This window comes from Oncorhynchus gorbuscha, linkage group LG03 (assembly GCF_021184085.1).
Source record: "Oncorhynchus gorbuscha isolate QuinsamMale2020 ecotype Even-year linkage group LG03, OgorEven_v1.0, whole genome shotgun sequence".
In the NCBI taxonomy this organism is placed as follows: domain Eukaryota; kingdom Metazoa; phylum Chordata; class Actinopteri; order Salmoniformes; family Salmonidae; genus Oncorhynchus; species Oncorhynchus gorbuscha.
Window position 1 is genome coordinate 101868075 of NC_060175.1, and position 21133 is coordinate 101889207.

Genomic DNA, 21133 nt, shown 5'->3' on the forward strand with positions numbered 1-21133 from the left:
TGACTAGAGAGGGTAACAAACCAACCAGCTGACTGACTAGAGAGGGTAACAAACCAACCAGCTGAGTGACTAGAGAGGGTAACAAACCAACCAGCTGACTGACTAGAGAGGGTAACAAACCAACCAGCTGACTGACTAGAGAGGGTAACAAACCAACCAGCTGACTGACTAGAGAGGGTAACAAACCAACCAGCTGACTGACTAGAGAGGGTAACAAACCAACCAGCTGAGTGGCTAGAGAGGGTAACAAACCAACCAGCTGACTGACTAGAGAGGGTAACAAACCAACCAGCTGACTGACTAGAGAGGGTAACAAACCAACCAGCTGACTGACTAGAGAGGGTAACAAACCAACCAGCTGACTGACTAGAGAGGGTAACAAACCAACCAGCTGAGTGGCTAGAGAGGGTAACAAACCAACCAGCTGACTGACTAGAGAGGGTAACAAACCAACCAGCTGACTGACTAGAGAGGGTAACAAACCAACCAGCTGACTGACTAGAGAGGGTAACAAACCAACCAGCTGACTGACTAGAGAGGGTAACAAACCAACCAGCTGAGTGACTAGAGAGGGTAACAAACCAACCAGCTGACTGACTAGAGAGGGTAACAAACCAACCAGCTGACTGACTAGAGAGGGTAACAAACCAACCAGCTGACTGACTAGAGAGGGTAACAAACCAACCAGCTGACTGACTAGAGAGGGTAACAAACCAACCAGCTGACTGACTAGAGGGTAACAAACCAACCAGCTGACTGACTAGAGAGGGTAACAAACCAACCAGCTGACTGACTAGAGAGGGTAACAAACCAACCAGCTGACTGACTAGAGAGGGTAACAAACCAACCAGCTGACTGACTAGAGAGGGTAACAAACCAACCAGCTGACTGACTAGAGAGGGTAACAAACCAACCAGCTGACTGACTAGAGGCTAACATTACCAACCAGCTGACTGACTAGAGAGGGTAACAAACCAACCAGCTGACTGACTAGAGAGGGTAACAAACCAACCAGCTGACTGACTAGAGAGGGTAACAAACCAACCAGCTGACTGACTAGAGAGGGTAACAAACCAACCAGCTGACTGACTAGAGAGGGTAACAAACCAACCAGCTGACTGACTAGAGAGGGTAACAAACCAACCAGCTGACTGACTAGAGAGGGTAACAAACCAACCAGCTGAGTGACTAGAGAGGGTAACAAACCAACCAGCTGACTGACTAGAGGGTAACAAACCAACCAGCTGACTGACTAGAGGGTAACAAACCAACCAGCTTTCTGACTAGAGAGGGTAACAAACCAACCAGCTGACTGACTAGAGAGGGTAACAAACCAACCAGCTGAGTGACTAGAGAGGGTAACAAACCAACCAGCTGACTGACTAGAGGGTAACAAACCAACCAGCTGACTGACTAGAGGGTAACAAACCAACCAGCTGAGTGACTAGAGAGGGTAACAAACCAACCAGCTGAGTGACTAGAGAGGGTAACAAACCAACCAGCTGACTGACTAGAGGGTAACAAACCAACCAGCTGACTGACTAGAGGGTAACAAACCAACCAGCTGACTGACTAGAGAGGGTAACAAACCAACCAGCTGACTGACTAGAGAGGGTAACAAACCAACCAGCTGACTGACTAGAGAGGGTAACAAACCAACCAGCTGAGTGACTAGAGAGGGTAACAAACCAACCAGCTGAAAACAGCAGCAGCGCGGCTCTGAATGTGTCCCCTATGGCACCCTGCCCCATATGAGGCTTTGTTTAAAAGTAGTGCACTATATACTGAATAGGGTGCCATTGGGGACAGACATTCTGTCTGCCAACACACCAATCTGTGACGCTGTTAACAAACAAATGTCTGTTAATTTTCTAACTCTTCTTTCTCTCTCCCTCTCCACCCTCTCTCTCTCTCTCTCTCTCTCTCTCTCTCTCTCTCTCTCTCTCTCTCTCTCTCTCTCTCTCTCTCTCTCTCTCTCTCTCTCTCTCTCTCTCTGTCTCTCTCTCTCTCTCTCTCTCTCTCTGTCTCTCTCTCTCTCTCTCTCTCTCTCTCTCTCTCTCTCTCTCTCTCTCTCTCTCTCTCTCTCTCTCTCTCTCTCTCTCTCTCTCTCTGTCTCTCCCTGTCTCTCCCTGTCTCTCTCTCTCCCTGTCTCTCTCTCTCTCTCTCTCTCTCTCTCTCTCTCTCTCTCTCTCTCTCTCTCTCTCTCTCTCTCTCTCTCTCTCTCTCTCTCTCTCTCTCTCTCTCTCCCTGTCTCTCCCTGTCTCTCCCTGTCTCTCCCTGTCTCTCTCTCTCTCTCTCTCTCTCTCTCTCTCCACCCTCTCTCTCTCCACCTCTCTCTCTCTCTCATCCTCTCTCTCCACCCTCTCTCTCTCTCTCCACCCTCTCTCTCTCTCTCTCACCCCCTCTCTCTCTCTCTCTCTCTCTCTCTCTCTCTCTCTCTCTCTCTCTCCCTGTCTCTCTCCCTGTCTCTCTCCCTGTCTCTCCCTGTCTCTCTCTGTCTCTCTCTCTCTCTCTCTCTCTCTCTCTCTCTCTCTCTCTCTCTCTCTCTCTCTCTCTCTCTCTCTCTCTCTCTCTCTCTCTCTCCCTCTCTCTCCACCCTCTCAGAGTAAGCGAGACCATCTGTTACTCAGTGTTAAATGGTACTACCGTCAGTCAGAGGTCCCAGACTCAGTCTACCAACATCTGGTGCAGGATCGCAACAATGATAACGGTCAGTTCAAATACACACTAAAATCTCTTACACTCTCAATCTCTTTCTTTCTCTCTCACACACACACACACACACACACACACACACACACACACACACACACACACACACACACACACACACACACACACACACACACACACACACACACACACACACACACACACACACACACACACACACACACACACACACACACACACACACACACACATATCCAGTTGTCTGTAAAGGACAGGATATGTGAGACATGTAGAACACTGAACCAGTCATGCTGTGTTCCCTTGGTAACAACACTCAGATCAGCAGATTTCAGGCCACACACTGTTTCGTACCAGGTGTATTAGCTCGGTTTCCTTGGTAACACACACCTTTAGGCCAGACAGCGAGTGTCTGGACCATCAAGTGCAAATAACCTGCACTGTGATGAACACCAACTACCAAATGGCCCCGTCTCTCTCTCACACACACACACACACACACACACACACACACACACACACACACACACACACACACACACACACACACACACACACACACACACACACACACACACACACACACACACACACACACACACACACACACACACACACACCTGTCTGCTCCTCCTTCTATCCTGTGTGATTGCTTGCAGCAATTAGTCATCGTGTGTAAATACAGCGTGTTCTCTCTGTCTCTTAAGTCTTCACTGTGTCTTCTCTTCTGTCCTCAGATTCTGGCCGGGAGCTAGTCATCACAGACCCCGTGGTCAAGAGCAGAGAACTCTTCATCTCCGACTATGTGGACACATACCATGCTGCTGCCCTCAGGTAAGACCACATACGAGGGAGGGAGGGAGGGAGGGAGAGAGAGGGGAGGGAGGGAGAGGGAGAGAGAGGGAGAGAGAGAGGGGAGGGAGGGAGGGAGAGGGAGAGAGGGGAGGGAGAGGGAGAGGAGAGGGAGAGAGGAGAGGGAGGGAGAGAGGAGAGGGAGGGAGAGAGGGGAGGGAGAGAGGGAGGGAGAGATGAGAGGGGAGGGGAGGGAGAGAGGGGGAGGGGAGGGAGAGGGAGAGGGAGGGAGGGAGAGAGGAGAGGGAGAGAGGAGAGGAGAGAGGAGAGGGAGAGAGGAGAGTGAGAGAGGAGAGGAGAGAGAGGAGAGTGAGAGATGAGAGTGAGAGATGAGAGTGGGGAGGGAGGGGAGGGAGAGGGGAGAGAGGGAGGGAGAGAGGGAGGAGAGGAGGGGGAGGAGAGGAGGGAGGGAGGGAGGAGAGTGAGAGATGAGAGGGAGGGAGAGAGGGGAGGGAGAGAGGAGAGGGAGGGAAGGAGGGAGAGGAGAGAGAGGAGAGGAGAGAAAGGGGAGGGAGAGAGGGGGGGAGGGAGGGAGGAGAGGGGAGGGAGAGAGGGGAGGGAGGGAGGGAGGGAGGGAGAGAGGGGAGGGAGGAGAGAGGAGAGAGGAGAGGGAGAGATTGGGAGAGAGAGAGGGAGGGAGGGAGGGAGGAGAGGGAGGGAGAGAGGGAGAGGGAGGGAGGAGAGAGGAGAGGGAGGAGAGGGGAGGGAGGAGAGGAGGGAGAGGAGAGAGGAGAGGGGAGGGAGAGAGGGGAGGGAGGAGAGGGAGAGAGGAGAGGGAGGATTGGGAGAGAGGAGAGGGAGGGAGGGAGGAGAGGAGGGAGAGAGGGGAGGGAGGGAGGAGAGAGGAGAGGGAGAGATGAGAGGGAGGGAGAGAGGGGGAGGGGAGAGGGAGAGATGAGAGGGAGGGGAGGGAGAGGGAGAGAGGAGAGGGAGGGAGGGAGGGAGAGAGGAGAGGGGAGGGAGGAGAGGGAGAGAGGAGAGTGAGAGGGGAGGGAGGGGAGGGAGAGAGGGGAGGGAGAGAGGAGAGGGAGGGGAGGGAGGGAGGAGAGGAGGGAGGAGGGGAGGGAGGATTGGGAGAGAGGGGAGGAGAGAGGGGAGGGAGGGAAATATGCATATCTACCTCGAAGCTAACAGTGGGAAAGTACTTCAGTCATTGATCTGCATGTCCAGCCCTCATATTTAGCCTCACAGTGAAGTGTTTTACATGTTCTATTCAGGACAACCAAGGCTACAAGTCGGACACACAACTATTTGAAATAAAGTTGCATTCATTCATTTTTTTTGCTGTTGACAAATGTTTTATTAAAAAAAATAAGAACCTGATTTAAAAAAAAAATGTGTTTATAAGAATGCTTTAAGTACAGAAATGGTTTGCTCATTGGGACATTAATATCCAAGTTGTCAGAGTACACTGGGTGGAGTTTAGAGTTTGTGACAGCATCTATGTGAGTTAATTACAATATTATAGACACTTTGTCCTGAAATGTCCAGCCCTCCTATGATTTTCTAGGTAGAAGAACCCCTTACAGTATTATAGACACTATGTCCTGGGATTTCCTATGATCTTCTATGTAGAAGAACCCCTTACAGTATTATAGACACTATGTCCTGGGATTTCCTATGATCTTCTAGGTAGAAGAACCCCTTACAGTATTATAGACACTATGTCCTGGGATTTCCTATGATCTTCTAGGTAGAAGAACCCCATACAGTATTATAGACACTATATGTCCTGGGATTTCCTATGATCTTCTAGGTAGAAGAACCCCTTACAGTATTATAGACACTATGTCCTGGGATTTCCTATGATCTTCTAGGTAGAAGAACCCCTTACAGTATTATAGACACGATGTCCTGGGATTTCCTATGATCTTCTAGGTAGAAGAACCCCTTACAGTATTATAGACACTATGTCCTGGGATTTCCTATGATCTTCTAGGTAGAAGAACCCCTTACAGTATTATAGACACTATGTCCTGGGATTTCCTATGATCTTCTAGGTAGAAGAACCCCTTACAGTATTATAGACACTATGTCCTGGGATTTCCTATGATCTTCTAGGTAGAAGAACCCCTTACAGTATTATAGACACTATGTCCTGGGATTTCCTATGATCTTCTAGGTAGAAGAACCCCTTACAGTATTATAGATACTATGTCCTGGGATTTCCTATGATCTTCTAGGTAGAAGAACCCCTTACAGTATTATAGACACTATGTCCTGGGATTTCCTATGATCTTCTAGGTAGAAGAACCCCTTACAGTATTATAGACACTATGTCCTGGGATTTCCTATGATCTTCTAGGTAGAAGAACCCCTTACAGTATTATAGACACTATGTCCTGGGATTTCCTATGATCTTCTAGGTAGAAGAACCCCTTACAGTATTATAGACACTATGTCCTGGGATTTCCTATGATCTTCTAGGTAGAAGAACCCCTTACAGTATTATAGACACTATGTCCTGGGATTTCCTATGATCTTCTAGGTAGAAGAACCCCTTACAGTATTATAGACACTATGTCCTGGGATTTCCTATGATCTTCTAGGTAGAAGAACCCCTTACAGTATTATAGACACTATGTCCTGGGATTTCCTATGATCTTCTATGTAGAAGAACCCCTTACAGTATTATAGACACTATGTCCTGGGATTTCCTATGATCTTCTAGGTAGAAGAACCCCTTACAGTATTATAGACACTATGTCCTGGGATTTCCTATGATCTTCTAGGTATTAGAACCCTTTACCTTCTAACGACTGTTGTGTAGCTTTGTGAGGTCTCAGAGCAAAACAGCGCGTGTTCGACAGAGTCTTAGACATTACATTACATTTAAGTCATTTAGCAGACGCTCTTATCTTAGCTTTGTGAGGTCTCAGAGCAAAACAGCGCGTGTTCGACAGAGTCTTAGACATTACATTACATGTAAGTCATTTAGCAGACGCTCTTATCTTTAGCAGACGCTCTTATCTTTAGCAGACGCTCTTATCTTTAGCAGACGCTCTTATCTTTAGCAGACGCTCTTATCTTTAGCAGACGCTCTTATCTTTAGCAGACGCTCTTATCTTTAGCAGACGCTCTTATCTTTAGCAGACGCTCTTATCTTTAGCAGACGCTCTTATCTTTAGCAGACGCTCTTATCTTTAGCAGACACTCTTATCTTAGCTTTTCATAGTTTGTAACTCAAACCATTCGAAACCTACAGACATTTTTGGAAAAAGACCTGGCCCCCTTCGGGATCTGCACAGACCAACCGATGCAGAATGAAAAAGACCTGGCCCCCGGGCCCCCTTCGGGATCCTCCCTTATCTCACAAATACCGCTCACACAGACCAACCGATGCAGAATGAAAAAGACCTGGCCCCCTTCGGGAACTGCACAGACCAACCGATGCAGAATGAAAAATACCTGGCCCCCTTCGGATCCGCCCTTATCTCACAAATACCGCTCACACAGACCAACCGATGTAGAATGAAAAAGACCTGGCCCCCGGGCCCCCTTCGGGATCCGCCCTTATCTCACAAATACCGCTCACACAGACCAACTGATGCAGAATGAAAAAGACCTGGCCCCCTTCGGGATCTGCCCTTATCTCACAAATACTGCTCACACAGACCAACCGATGCAGAATGAAAAAGACCTGGCCCCCGGGCCCCCTTCGGATCCGCCCTTATCTCACAAATACCGCTCACACAGACCAACCGATGCAGAATGAAAAAGACCTGGCCCCCGGGCCCCCTTCGGGATCCGCCCTTATCTCACAAATACCGCTCACACAGACCAACTGATGCAGAATGAAAAAGACCTGGCCCCCTTCGGGATCTGCCCTTATCTCACAAATACCGCTCACACAGACCAACCGATGCAGAATGAAAAAGACCTGGCCCCCGGGCCCCCTTCGGGATCCGCCCTTATCTCACAAATACCGCTCACACAGACCAACCGATGCAGAATGAAAAAGACCTGGCCCCCTTCGGGATCCGCCCTTATCTCACAAATACCGCTCACACAGACCAACCCGATGCAGACTGAAAAAGACCTGGCCCCCTTCGGGATCCGCCCTTATCTCACAAATACCGCTCACACAGACCAACCCGATGCAGAATGAAAAAGACCTGGCCCCCGGGCCCCCTTCGGGATCCGCCCTTATCTCACAAATACCGCTCACACAGACCAACCCGATGCAGAATGAAAAAGACCTGGCCCCCGGGCCCCCTTCGGGATCCGCCCTTATCTCACAAATACCGCTCACACAGACCAACCGATGCAGAATGAAAAAGACCAATCCAATGATATAACACCGAAGTCTGTAGCTCAAACACACAACGTTTTAAAAGGGGTTTAATGTCCAAACCGCGCCAGCGTCGCGGTGGGACTCATTGGGTTCAGTTGAAGATCAGTAGCTGACAATGTTTTTGCAACGCTTGTATACCAACAGAAAAGTTTCTCTTGGACAGTAGACTACAGCTATGAACGACTGAGGTTTATATATTATATTATATTTATCTAGACCAGATAAGTATTAGAGAGAACCTGTCTGCGTGCAACAGGAAGTACAGAACGTGCTGTAACCTCCCCTTTAACTCCTCACACAGCGCAATGGAAGTCCCAACCCATTGTTCATCCATCTTGGAATACCTGATGGTCAAATGCCGACCCTTCTAACTCCCGAAAGAGTTTTCATCTGTTATCGTGACTTCTGTGTATATTCCAACTCCAGGATAATAAAAACAATATGACACTTAACAAATTGTACAAGGCTATAAGCAAGCTGGCACTTAACAAATTGTACAAGGCTATAAACAAGCTGGCACTTAACAAATTGTACAAGGCTATAAACAAGCTGGCACTTAACAAATTGTACAAGGCTATAAACAAGCTGGCACTTAACAAATTGTGCAAGGCTATAAACAAGCTGGCACTTAACAAATTGTACAAGGCTATAAATAAGCTGGAAACTATGCACCCGAAGGCTGGTTTTCTTAATTCCATGTAACTAAAACATATGGTGCCCAACTTTTATCAACCTGCTCCACTAGGGCCAATAAAGTCCTAAACTACTGTTACTCAACCCGCATACAAGGCCCTCCATCGTCCCCCCTTCAGCAAATCAGATCATGGCTCTATACTCCTGCTTCCTGTTTACAAACAGAAAGAACCCTTGACGCCCTCTGTAGAGAGATAGCCTCTGATTCGGAGGATAATGTTGCAGGACTGCTTTGCTAGCGTTGACTGGAATATGTTTCGTGTTTCCGCCGATAGCATCGACGAGCTAACCACCTCCGTCTTGGGCTTCGTCAGGAAATGCATCGACGAGCTAACCACATCCGCCTTGGGCTTCATCAGGAAATGTATCGCGGGCGTTGTCCCCACAGAGAAGGTTTGCAGCTTCCCCAATCAAAAGCCCTGGATTAACACTGAGGTTGGTGCTAAACTAAAGGACAGAGGTACCCTGAGGTTACGGACGAGGACACAAACACGCACAAGAAGTCCTCTTACGAACTCCGCAGAGCCATCAAACAGGCAGAAAGATGAGGTGGAATTCTGTTACACTGGCTGTGACGCATGTGGCAAGGGCTACAGTCCATTATGGATTACACACTTCAACAAAAATAACACTGAGCCTTGCACAAGGGCCCCCACTGTCCCAGAGGACTGGGTGTTCTCACTCTGAGGCCTGACACAGGGCTTTTAATCTGGTCAGTAATCGCAAGGCCACAGGGCCAGACCAGCTGGCAGGCATCTTAACAGTGGTTTTCAACCTCTCACTGTCCCAGTCTGTGATCCCCACTTGTCTCAAGCTGACCACCATCATTCGCCTTCCCAAGAACTCGAAGGCTGGCTGCCACAATGATTGGCTGCCACAATGACTGCCACATTGTAGCACTTAACATCTGTAATTATGAAGTGTTTTGAAAGGCCAGTTATGGATCACATCCCAGACACCCTAGACCCACTCCAATTTGCATTCCGCCCCAACAGATCTGCAGACGATGCAATCTCAAATGCACTCCACACTGCCCTCTCCCACCTTGACAAGAGGAATAACTTTTTGAGAATGATGTTCATTGACTACAGCTCAGCGTTCAACACCATAGTGTCCACAAAGCTTGTCACCAAGCTCAGGACCCTGAGACTAAACACCTCACTCTGCAACTGGATCCTGGACTTCCTGACGGTTCGACCCCAGGTGGTGAGGGTAGGTAGCAACACATCCGCCACGCTGATCCTTAACACTGGGGCCCCTCAGGGGTGTGTCCTTAGTCCCCTTCTGTATTCCCTGTTCAACCACGACTGTGTGGCCAAAGGCATGACTCCAACTCCATCAACTTTGCTGACGACACGACGGTGGTAAGCCTAATCACCAACTCCGATGAGACAGCCTACAGGGACGGTAGTTCAGAGAACTGGCAGTGTGTTGCCAGGACAACAACCTCAGCAAGACCAAGGAGCTGATCGCGGACCAGAACGGTTGCGAATCAGGCAACGCCAACGCCTATTCTCCCTCAGGAGGCTGAAATGATTTGGCATGAACCCCTCAGACCTCAGGAACTTTTACAGCTGCACCATTGAAAGCATCTTGAGGGGTTGTATCAACGCCTGGTATGGGCAACTGCACCGCCCAGGACTGGAAGGCCTTACGGAGGGTGGTGCGGACAGCCCTATCCATCACTGGGGTAAAATTGTCTGCCATCCAGGACATACATGTCAGGCAATGTCTAAGAAAGGCCCAAAACAAATGCCAAAGAATCCAGCCACCCGAGACAGGCAGTACCGGTGTATCAAGGCTCAGACAAACAGACTTCTAAACAGCTTCTATCCCCTGGCCATAAGACTACTGCTCTCCCTCTAACACATACTATCCATACTGACTCTATGCCCATCCGCAGGTCTCTACCCACTCAGACACAACCTACGCTGCTGCTAGAATGATTATTGATTAGATGTTTTACTCATTACGCTGATGTCCATTGATTATTCATTGCTGTGGCTGGTTTTCTCCAGACATAACGCTCTACATTCTGGCCAAAGAGTTACATTTTGTGTCTCATCAGACCACAGAATCCTTTGTATTATGATTCTGTCTTTTGCATGCCTTTTTTTTTGCAAACTCCAGGCATGCTGTCGTGCCTTTTTCTCAGGAGTGGCTTCTGTCTGGCCAGTCTCCCATAAATCCCAGATTGGTGAAATGCTGTAGAGACTGTTGTCCTTCTGTCAGGTTCTCCTATCTCAGCCAAGGTACTCTAGTTCTGTCAGGTTCTCCTATCTCAGCCAAGGTACTCTAGTTCTGTCAGGTTCTCCTATCTCAGCCAAGGTACTCTAGTTCTGTCAGGTTCTCCTATCTCAGCCAAGGTACTCTAGTTCTGTCAGGTTCTCCTATCTCAGCCAAGGTACTCTAGTTCTGACAGGTTCTCCTATCTCAGCCAAGGTACTCTAGTTCTGACAGGTTCTCCTATCTCAGCCAAGGTACTCTAGTTCTGTCAGGTTCTCCTATCTCAGCCAAGGTACTCTAGTTCTGTCAGTGGTCTGTCTTCCTGACCAAGTTCCTTCTTGCCCGGTTGTTCAGTTGGGTTGGACGGTCACTTCTAGGCAGTTCCATATATTTGTTCCATTTCCTAATGGAGACCACTGTGCTCTTGGGGGGAAAAAAACCTGTCATTAATTTTGAATTAAGGCTTTAACACAACATAATGTGGTTAAGTCAAGGGGTATGAATACTTTATGAAGGCACTGTATATATTACCATAAGTATTTATATATTCCTGCTACCAGTCACTTTTCAGCCCTGTGACTTATGTACCACTTCAGTACCCTGCACATTGAATAAGGTTCTGGTACTGACCTGTATATAAAACCACTTCAGTACCCTGCACATTGAATAAGGTACTGGTACTGACCTGTATATACAACCACTTCAGTACCCTGCACATTGAATAAGGTACTGGTACTGACCTGTATATAAAACCACTTCAGTACCCTGCACATTGAATAAGGTACTGGTACTGACCTGTATATAAAACCACTTCAGTACCCTGCACATTGAATAAGGTTCTGGTACTGACCTATATATAAAACCACTTCAGTACCCTGCACATTGAATAAGGTTCTGGTACTGACCTGTATATAAAACCACTTCAGTACCCTGCACATTGAATAAGGTTCTGGTACTGACCTGTATATAAAACCACTTCAGTACCCTGCACATTGAATAAGGTTCTGGTACTGACCTGTATATACAACCACTCCAGTACCCTGCACATTGAATAAGGTACTGACCTGTATATAAAACCACTCCAGTACCCTGCACATTGAATAAGGTACTGGTACTGACCTGTATATAAAACCACTCCAGTACCCTGCACATTGAATAAGGTACTGGTACTGACCTGTATATACAACCACTCCAGTACCCTGCACATTGAATAAGGTTCTGGTACTGACCTGTATATAAAACCACTTCAGTACCCTGCACATTGAATAAGGTTCTGGTACTGACCTGTATATAAAACCACTTCAGTACCCTGCACATTGAATAAGGTTCTGGTACTGACCTGTATATACAACCACTTCAGTACCCTGCACATTGAATAAGGTTCTGGTACTGACCTGTATATAAAACCACTTCAGTACCCTGCACATTGAATAAGGTTCTGGTACTGACCTGTATATACAACCACTCCAGTACCCTGCACATTGAATAAGGTTCTGGTACTGACCTGTATATAAAACCACTTCAGTACCCTGGACATTGAATAAGGTTCTGGTACTGACCTGTATATACAACCACTCCAGTACCCTGCACATTGAATAAGGTTCTGGTACTGACCTGTATATACAACCACTCCAGTACCCTGCACATTGAATAAGGTACTGGTACTGACCTGTATATAAAACCACTTCAGTACCCTGCACATTGAATAAGGTTCTGGTACTGACCTGTATATAAAACCACTTCAGTACCCTGCACATTGAATAAGGTTCTGGTACTGACCTATATATAAAACCACTTCAGTACCCTGCACATTGAATAAGGTTCTGGTACTGACCTGTATATAAAACCACTTCAGTACCCTGCACATTGAATAAGGTTCTGGTACTGACCTGTATATAAAACCACTTCAGTACCCTGCACATTGAATAAGGTTCTGGTACTGACCTGTATATAAAACCACTTCAGTACCCTGCACATTGAATAAGGTTCTGGTACTGACCTGTATATAAAACCACTTCAGTACCCTGCACATTGAATAAGGTTCTGGTACTGACCTGTATATAAAACCACTTCAGTACCCTGCACATTGAATAAGGTTCTGGTACTGACCTGTATATAAAACCACTCCAGGACCCTGCACATTGAATAAGGTACTGGTACTGACCTGTATATAAAACCACTCCAGTACCCTGCACATTGAATAAGGTTCTGGTACTGACCTGTATATAAAACCACTTCAGTACCCTGCACATTGAATAAGGTTCTGGTACTGACCTGTATATAAAACCACTTCAGTACCCTGCACATTGAATAAGGTTCTGGTACTGACCTGTATATAAAACCACTTCAGTACCCTGCACATTGAATAAGGTTCTGGTACTGACCTGTATATAAAACCACTTCAGTACCCTGCACATTGAATAAGGTTCTGGTACTGACCTGTATATAAAACCACTCCAGGACCCTGCACATTGAATAAGGTACTGGTACTGACCTGTATATAAAACCACTCCAGTACCCTGCACATTGAATAAGGTACTCGTACTGACCTGTATATATAACCACTTCAGTACCCTGCACATTGAATAAGGTTCTGGTACTGACCTGTATATACAACCACTCCAGTACCCTGCACATTGAATAAGGTTCTGGTACTGACCTGTATATACAACCACTCCAGTACCCTGCACATTGAATAAGGTACTGGTACTGACCTGTATATAAAACCACTTCAGTACCCTGCACATTGAATAAGGTACTGGTACTGACCTGTATATAAAACCACTTCAGTACCCTGCACATTGAATAAGGTTCTGGTACTGACCTGTATATACAACCACTCCAGTACCCTGCACATTGAATAAGGTACTGGTACTGACCTGTATATACAACCACTCCAGTACCCTGTACATTGAATAAGGTACTCGTACTGACCTGTATATATAACCACTCCAGTACCCTGCACATTGAATAAGGTACTGACCTGTCTATACAACCACTCCAGTACCCTGTACATTGAATAAGGTACTCGTACTGACCTGTATATATAACCACTCCAGTACCCTGGACATTGAATAAGGTTCTGGTTCTGACCTGTATATACAACCACTCCAGTACCCCTGCACATTGAATAAGGTACTCGTACTGACCTGTATATATAACCACTCCAGTACCCTGTATGTTGAATAAGGTACTCGTACTGACCTGTACAGTCGTGGCCAAAAGTTTTGAGAATGACACAAATATTAATTTTCACCAAGTCTGCTGCCTCAGTTTGTATGATGGCAATTTGCATTTACTCCATAATGTTATGAAGAGTGATCAGATGAATTGCAAAGTCCCTCTTTGCAATGCAAATGAACTGAATCCCCCAAAAATATTTCCACTGCATTTCAGCCCTGCCACAGAAGGACCAGCTGACATGTCAGTGATTCTCTCGTTAACACAGGTGTGAGTGTTGATGAGGACAAGGCTGGAGATCACTCTGTCATGCTGATTGAGTTAGAATAACAGACTGAAAGCTTCAAAAGGAGGGTGGTGCTTGGAATCATTGTTCTTCCACTGTCAACCATGGTTACCTGTAAGGAAACACGTGCCGTCATCATTGCTTTGCACAAAAAGGGCTTCACAGGCAAGGATATTGCTGCCAGTAAGATTGCACCTAAATCAACCATTTATCGGATCATCAAGAACTTCAAGGAGAGTGGTTCAATTGTTGTGAAGAAGGCTTCAGGGCACCCAAGAAAGTCCAGCAAGCGCCAGGACAGTCTGCTAAAGTTGATTCAGCTGTGGGATCAGGGCACCACCAGTACAGAGCTTGCTCAGGAACGGCAGCAGGCAGGTGTGAGTGCATCTGCACGCACAGTGAGACGAAGACTTTTGGAGGATGGCCTGGTGTCAAGAAGGGCAGCAAAGAAGCCACTTCTCTTCAGGAAAAGGTACAGGGATTGGACTGCTGAGGACTGGAGTAAAGTCATTTTCTCTGATGAATCCCCTTTCCGATTGTTTGGGGCATCCGGAAAAAAGCTTGTCCGGAGAAGACAAGGTGAACGCTACCATCAGTCCTGTGTCATGCCAACAGTAAAGCATCCTGAGACCATTCATGTGTGGGGTTGCTTTTCAGCCAAGGGAGGGGGCTCGCTCACAATTTTGCCTAAGAACACAGCCATGAATAAAGAATGGTACCAACACATCCTCTGAGAGCAACTTCTCCCAACCATTCAGGAACAGTTTGGTGACAAACAATGCCTTGTCCAGCATGATGGAGCACCTTGCCGTAAGGCAAAAGTGACAACTACATGACTGGGGGAACAAACATCGATATTTTGGGTCCATGGCCAGGAAACTCCCCAGACCTTAATCCCATTGAGAACTTGTGGTCAATCCTCAAGAGGCGGGTGGAAAAACAAATGCTGACAAACTCCAAGCATTGAATATGCAAGAATGGGCTGCCATCAGTCAGAATGTGGCCCAGAAGTTAATTGACAGTATGCCAGGGCGGATTGGAGAGGTCTTGAAAAATAAATGTTACTACTGCAAATATAGACTCTTTGCATCAACTTCATGTCTTTGTCAATAAAAGCTTTTGACACTACTTATACAGTATTCCATAGTAACATCTGACAAAAATATCTAAAGACACTGAAGCAGCAAACTGTCATTCTCAAAACTTTTGGCCACTTTTTATTTTTTATTTGTTTTATTTCACCTTTATTTAACCAGGGAGGCTAGTTGAGAAAAAGTTCTCATTTGCAACTGCGACCTGGCCAAGATAAAGCAAAGCAGTGTGAACAGACAACACAGAGTTACACATGGAGTAAACAATTAACAAGTCAATAACACAGTAGAAAAAAGGGGAGTCTATATATAATGTGTGCAAAAGGCATGAGGAGGTAGGCGAATAATTACAATTTTGCAGATTAACACTGGAGTGATAAATGATCAGATGGTCATGTACAGGTAGAGATATTGGTGTGCAAAAGAGCCACGACTGTATAGACAACCACTCTAGTACCCCTACACATTGAATAAGGTACTGACACTAGTGCTGTTACGGTGACCGTATTACCGCCACACTGGTTGTCATGATGACTGTCACAATTCCATGTGACCGTTTAGTCACGGTAATTAGGCTTCTCCCAGCTCTGATGGTCATTAGTAGCCTACCAAACGTTTTTAACTGCCTGGTACTCAGCACTCTGTCCCTCTAATCACTCTGACATCAATGTAAATGTCTTGAGAGCCCAGGACCTCATGTTACGCAACATTTCTATAGGCTATGCAATTGTTTGAGAAAACAGAGTGATGGCCTCTGTTAAAAAGAGGAGGATCCCATCAGCTTCCTATAGGGTAGGCCAACTCTATTTATTTCTCAACTTTCTCAATCTTAATATTAAGCACATTGCTTTTCTTTACAACAGGAGTATATCCTACCTGGCTGCCATGAAAATAAACCAGGGGGAAAAGCGTCCTCCATTCGATATTTAAGTGCATAGATGACATGTATTTTTTTCCCGCTGCCCCTGTTTAGATACAGGTGCATGAAGACCAGATTAAATCAGGAATAGTCTGATGGGTGACAATATTAGCCTATCACTTGTGAATGATAAATGATCGCGTGTGAATGATTCCTAGCTTAAGCCAAACAGCTCAAGCTTTTTGGGGGGATGTTTTCAAAGCATAGTCGCACACCTCACGTTGCCTTGCCCATAGGCCTATATGTTTTAATCAGGTTTTGTATTACAACTAAAGTGGCCATATCATTTCTTAAAATTAAGCACATTAATCTGTTTACTGGCATACACAAGCAGCGTGTGAGTTTTATGTTTGGGGAAGATCATTTTCCCCCATAAAAATGCAACTTCATAATAAAAGCATTCATTACATTTGTGGTCATTTTGAATAATGGTGTTTTCCTGCTAATGGAACATTGCCTACTGCCATGTGCGCATTGCTCTGCTTATAATGTGAAGATAGTTTATCACCGTTTTAAGCTAAACGTTCTTATCTGTTGCATCAGTCTCATTTCTTATTTTATGTTTTAATGCTTGTGGTATTATTATTTATATATATATTATATTATTATTAATTTAGGATCTTTCGCATCCCACAACTGTCCCGGACTATGTTTGGAATATTTATTTCTTGCACAGAATAGAATAGGTCAACTTTTATACTACGGAGGATAGTTGATTGGCCATAGGCTAGTGCTTTTGCTGTTCGTTAGGCCTACTACTCATCTAGTTGGCTGACGAAAAGTAAATGTGGACAGTTCTTCCAATATCTTCAATATGAACCTTGGAATTGGATAAGGACGCACGCAGTAGGGTCCCAGATGTGTCTGTCTTCACTTGTAGCCTGTGAGAAATACCCAATCATGTGACTGAGAGCCTTGTGAGTGAGACGTGCTTCGGCACCCATCGGGGAGAAGGGAATTATAATGATTGTATTCAGCCCAATGGTGCAACCGGCCACAAAAGGCATGGATGTTTTTAGGGGGGTCATGGCCACACAAAGGGGCCGCAGATAGAACATTTGAGGCATTATCAAGTTCTTCTCAAATTGTGAATGAGAGACTGATGAAGTGTGTACAAGCCTTCACAAGAAACAAAGCAAAGCTCATGCCTTTCATGTGACTTTTTTCAACTCATCATTAGATTGGCATCATACAGCCTTAGAATGTATTAAAAATCAAAGCAATAGCCCAACATTTTTATCACAACTAAAGTTCTATTAATAAGTCTAAATTAAGTCGATAGGAGGGCCTGTTTCTTTGTTAACCTCCACACAGAATAGCCGCATGTTCGCACTCCCTTAAATAGTTTGCACTCCCTCAAATAGTTTGGAGAAAATATCCTTTCTATTTTATTCAGCTTGGTTCAATTGTATTCTTCATACTATAAAATAATGCCATGGAATTCTAAGCAAATCTTGCCTGCTAAATGAACTAGTGTAGCACAGCCATATGGCATGGCCAGATCAGGACCTAACATAAAGACAACTAAATGAACTAGTGTAGCACAGCCATATGGCATGGCCAGATCAGGACCTAACATAAGGACAACTAAATGAACTAGTGTAGCACAGCCATATGGCATGGCCAGATCAGGACCTAACATAAGGACAACTAAATGAACGAGTGTAGCACAGCCATATGGCACAGCCAGATCAGGACCTAACATAAGGACAACTAAATGAACTAGTGTAGCACAGCCATATGGCATGGCCAGATCAGGACCTAACTTAAGGACAACTAAATGAACTAGTGTAGCACAGCCATATGGCATGGCCAGATCAGGACCTAACTTAAGGACAACTAAATGAACTAGTGTAGCACAGCCATATGGCATGGCCAGATCAGGACCTAACATAAGGACAACTAAATGAACTAGTGTAGCACAGCCATATGGCAAGGCCAGATCAGGACCTAACATAAGGACAACTAAATGAACTAGTGTAGCACAGCCATATGGCACGGCCAGATCAGGACCTAACATAAGGACAACTAAATGAACTAGTGTAGCACAGCCATATGGCACAGCCAGATCAGGACCTAACATAAGGACAACTAAATGAACTAGTGTAGCACAGCCATATGGCATGGCCAGATCAGGACCTAACTTAAGGACAACTAAATGAACTAGTGTAGCACAGCCATATGGCACGGCCAGATCAGGACCTAACATAAAGACAACTACATGAACTAGTGTAGCACAGCCATATGGCATGGCCAGATCAGGACCTAACATAAGGACAACTCAGAGGATGCTATCCGGTTCTTCTGAAATAGATGACATGTTCTTCATATCCTGTTTCTTTCAACCTGTCTAAAATAAATAATGGATTTATTGTGAAGGTATAAGACTATATTACATGGATTTAGTGTGAAGGTGTTGGCTATATTATTCAATTGATTTATTAGACTTTTATTTATTTATTAGACTTTTTAAAATGTTGATGTTCCAAAGGTCTGCGTCAGTGTGTGGAAGGTAGGAGATGCTAAACACGATTATGTTAATTCATGGTCAATTACCATGAGACAGACAGTTATTTGTTTTACTGTCACCAGCTGATGAAATTGTATGACCACCACAGCTGGTACTGACCTCCATATTGAACATGGTACTGACCTGTATATTGAACATGGTACTGACCTATATATTGAACATGGTACTGACCTATATATTGAACATGGTACTGACCTATATATTGAACATGGTACTGACCTGCATATTGAACATGGTACTGACCTATATATTGAACATGGTACTGACCTATATATTGAACATGGTACTGACCTATATATTGAACATGGTACTGACCTGCATATTGAACATGGTACTGTCAATTTGTAAGTCGCTCTGGATAAGAGCGTCTGCTAAATGACTTAAATGTAAATGTAAATGATATTGAACATGGTACTGACCTGCATATTGAACATGGTACTGACCTGCATATTGAACAAGGTACTGACCTGCATATTGAACATGGTACTGACCTGCATATTGAACATGGTACTGACCTGTATATTGAACATGGTTCTGACCTGCATATTGAACATGGTACTGACCTGCATATTGAACAAGGTACTGACCTGCATATTGAACATGGTACTGACCTGCGTATTGAACAAGTAGTTGCTATGGTTTTTATTCAGACATTTTATTCTCTATTATGACGGCAGTGTTCGGAAAGAGCTCTCATTTAGGGATTTCACTGTACTGTTTTACTCGTGTTATATCCTGTGCAAGTGGCGAATTAACTTGAAACACAGTAGTACAAACACACAGCCACACTAAGCTGATAGTCATTACGCTCTAACTGTCGATACCAAGGAAAGGAGGACAGGCAGGGTGATTGTCTCCATATGAAACCAGATAATCTTCCCTTTCTCCATGCTCATGTGATTCTCTCCCCCTCTGCTACACACACACACACACACACACACACACACACACACACACACACACACACACACACACACACACACACACACACACACACACACACACACACACACACACACACACACACACACACACACACACACACACACACACACACACACACACACACACACACACACTACCCCCTTTAACGCAAACCATCTGTGAAACAGTGTAGCAGCTCTCTCTCTCTCTCTCTCTCTCTCTCTCTCTCTCTCTCTCTCTCTCTCTCTCTCTCTCTCTCTCTCTCTCTCTCTCTCTCTCTCTCTCTCTCTCTCTCTCTCTCTCTCTCTCTCTCTCTCTCTCTCTCTCTCTCTCTCTCTCTCTCTCTCTCTCTCTCTCTCTCTCTCTCTCTCTCTCTCTCTCTCTCTCTCTCTCTCTCTCTCTCTCCACGTCTTGGAGAACCCAGTGATTTCAGGCTAAATTAGCAGCCAGTTGTCCTGGGCGCACACACACACACAGCAGGTCTTTGATTTCACTTATTATAGAAGCTTTAGATAAATGGAGGCAGAGGGAATTCCAGCAGGATGCTGTAATGTTGCTCAACAGACACACACGAGACCGAAACATAGACCACAAACACACAGACACACACACACACACACACACACACACACACACACACACACACACACACACACACACACACACACACACACACACACACACACACACACACACACACACACACACACACACACACACACACACACACACACACAGACACAGAAACATAGACCACACACACACAGACACAGAAACATAGACCACAAACACACAGACACAGAAACATAGACCACACACACACAGACACAGAAACATAGACCACAAACACACAGACACAGAAACATAGACCACACACACACAGACACAGAAACATAGACCACAAACACACAGACACAGAAACATAGACCACAAACACACAGACACAGAAACATAGACCAACATAGACACACACACACACACACACACACACACACACACACACACACACACACACACACACACACACACACACACACACACACAGACACAGACACAGACACAGACACAGACACACACACACAGACACAGACACAGAAACATAGACCACACACACACACACACACACACACACACACACACACACACACACACACACACACACACACACACACACACACACACACACAACACACACACACACACACACACACACACACACACACACACACACACACACACACACACACACACACACACACACACACACAGACACACACACACAGACACAGAAACATAGACCACACACACACACACACACACACAGACACAGAAACATAGACCACAGACACAGAAACATAGACCACAGACACAGAAACATAGACCACAGACACACAGACACAGAAACATAGACCACAGACACAGACACAGAAACATAGACCACAGACAC

General features: G+C 45.6%; 1 protein-coding gene across 1 annotated transcript in view; it reads left to right on the forward strand.

Moving 5' to 3' along the window:
• Positions 1-21133, forward strand: part of LOC124018027 (arginine-glutamic acid dipeptide repeats protein-like) — a 276902-nt gene that overhangs the window by 232523 nt on the left and 23246 nt on the right. Inside the window, exons 4-5 of the mRNA XM_046333281.1 lie at positions 2605-2710; positions 3429-3525. Of these exons, the coding sequence (XP_046189237.1) occupies positions 2605-2710; positions 3429-3525 (203 nt within the window). The remainder of the gene's footprint in view (positions 1-2604; positions 2711-3428; positions 3526-21133) is intronic.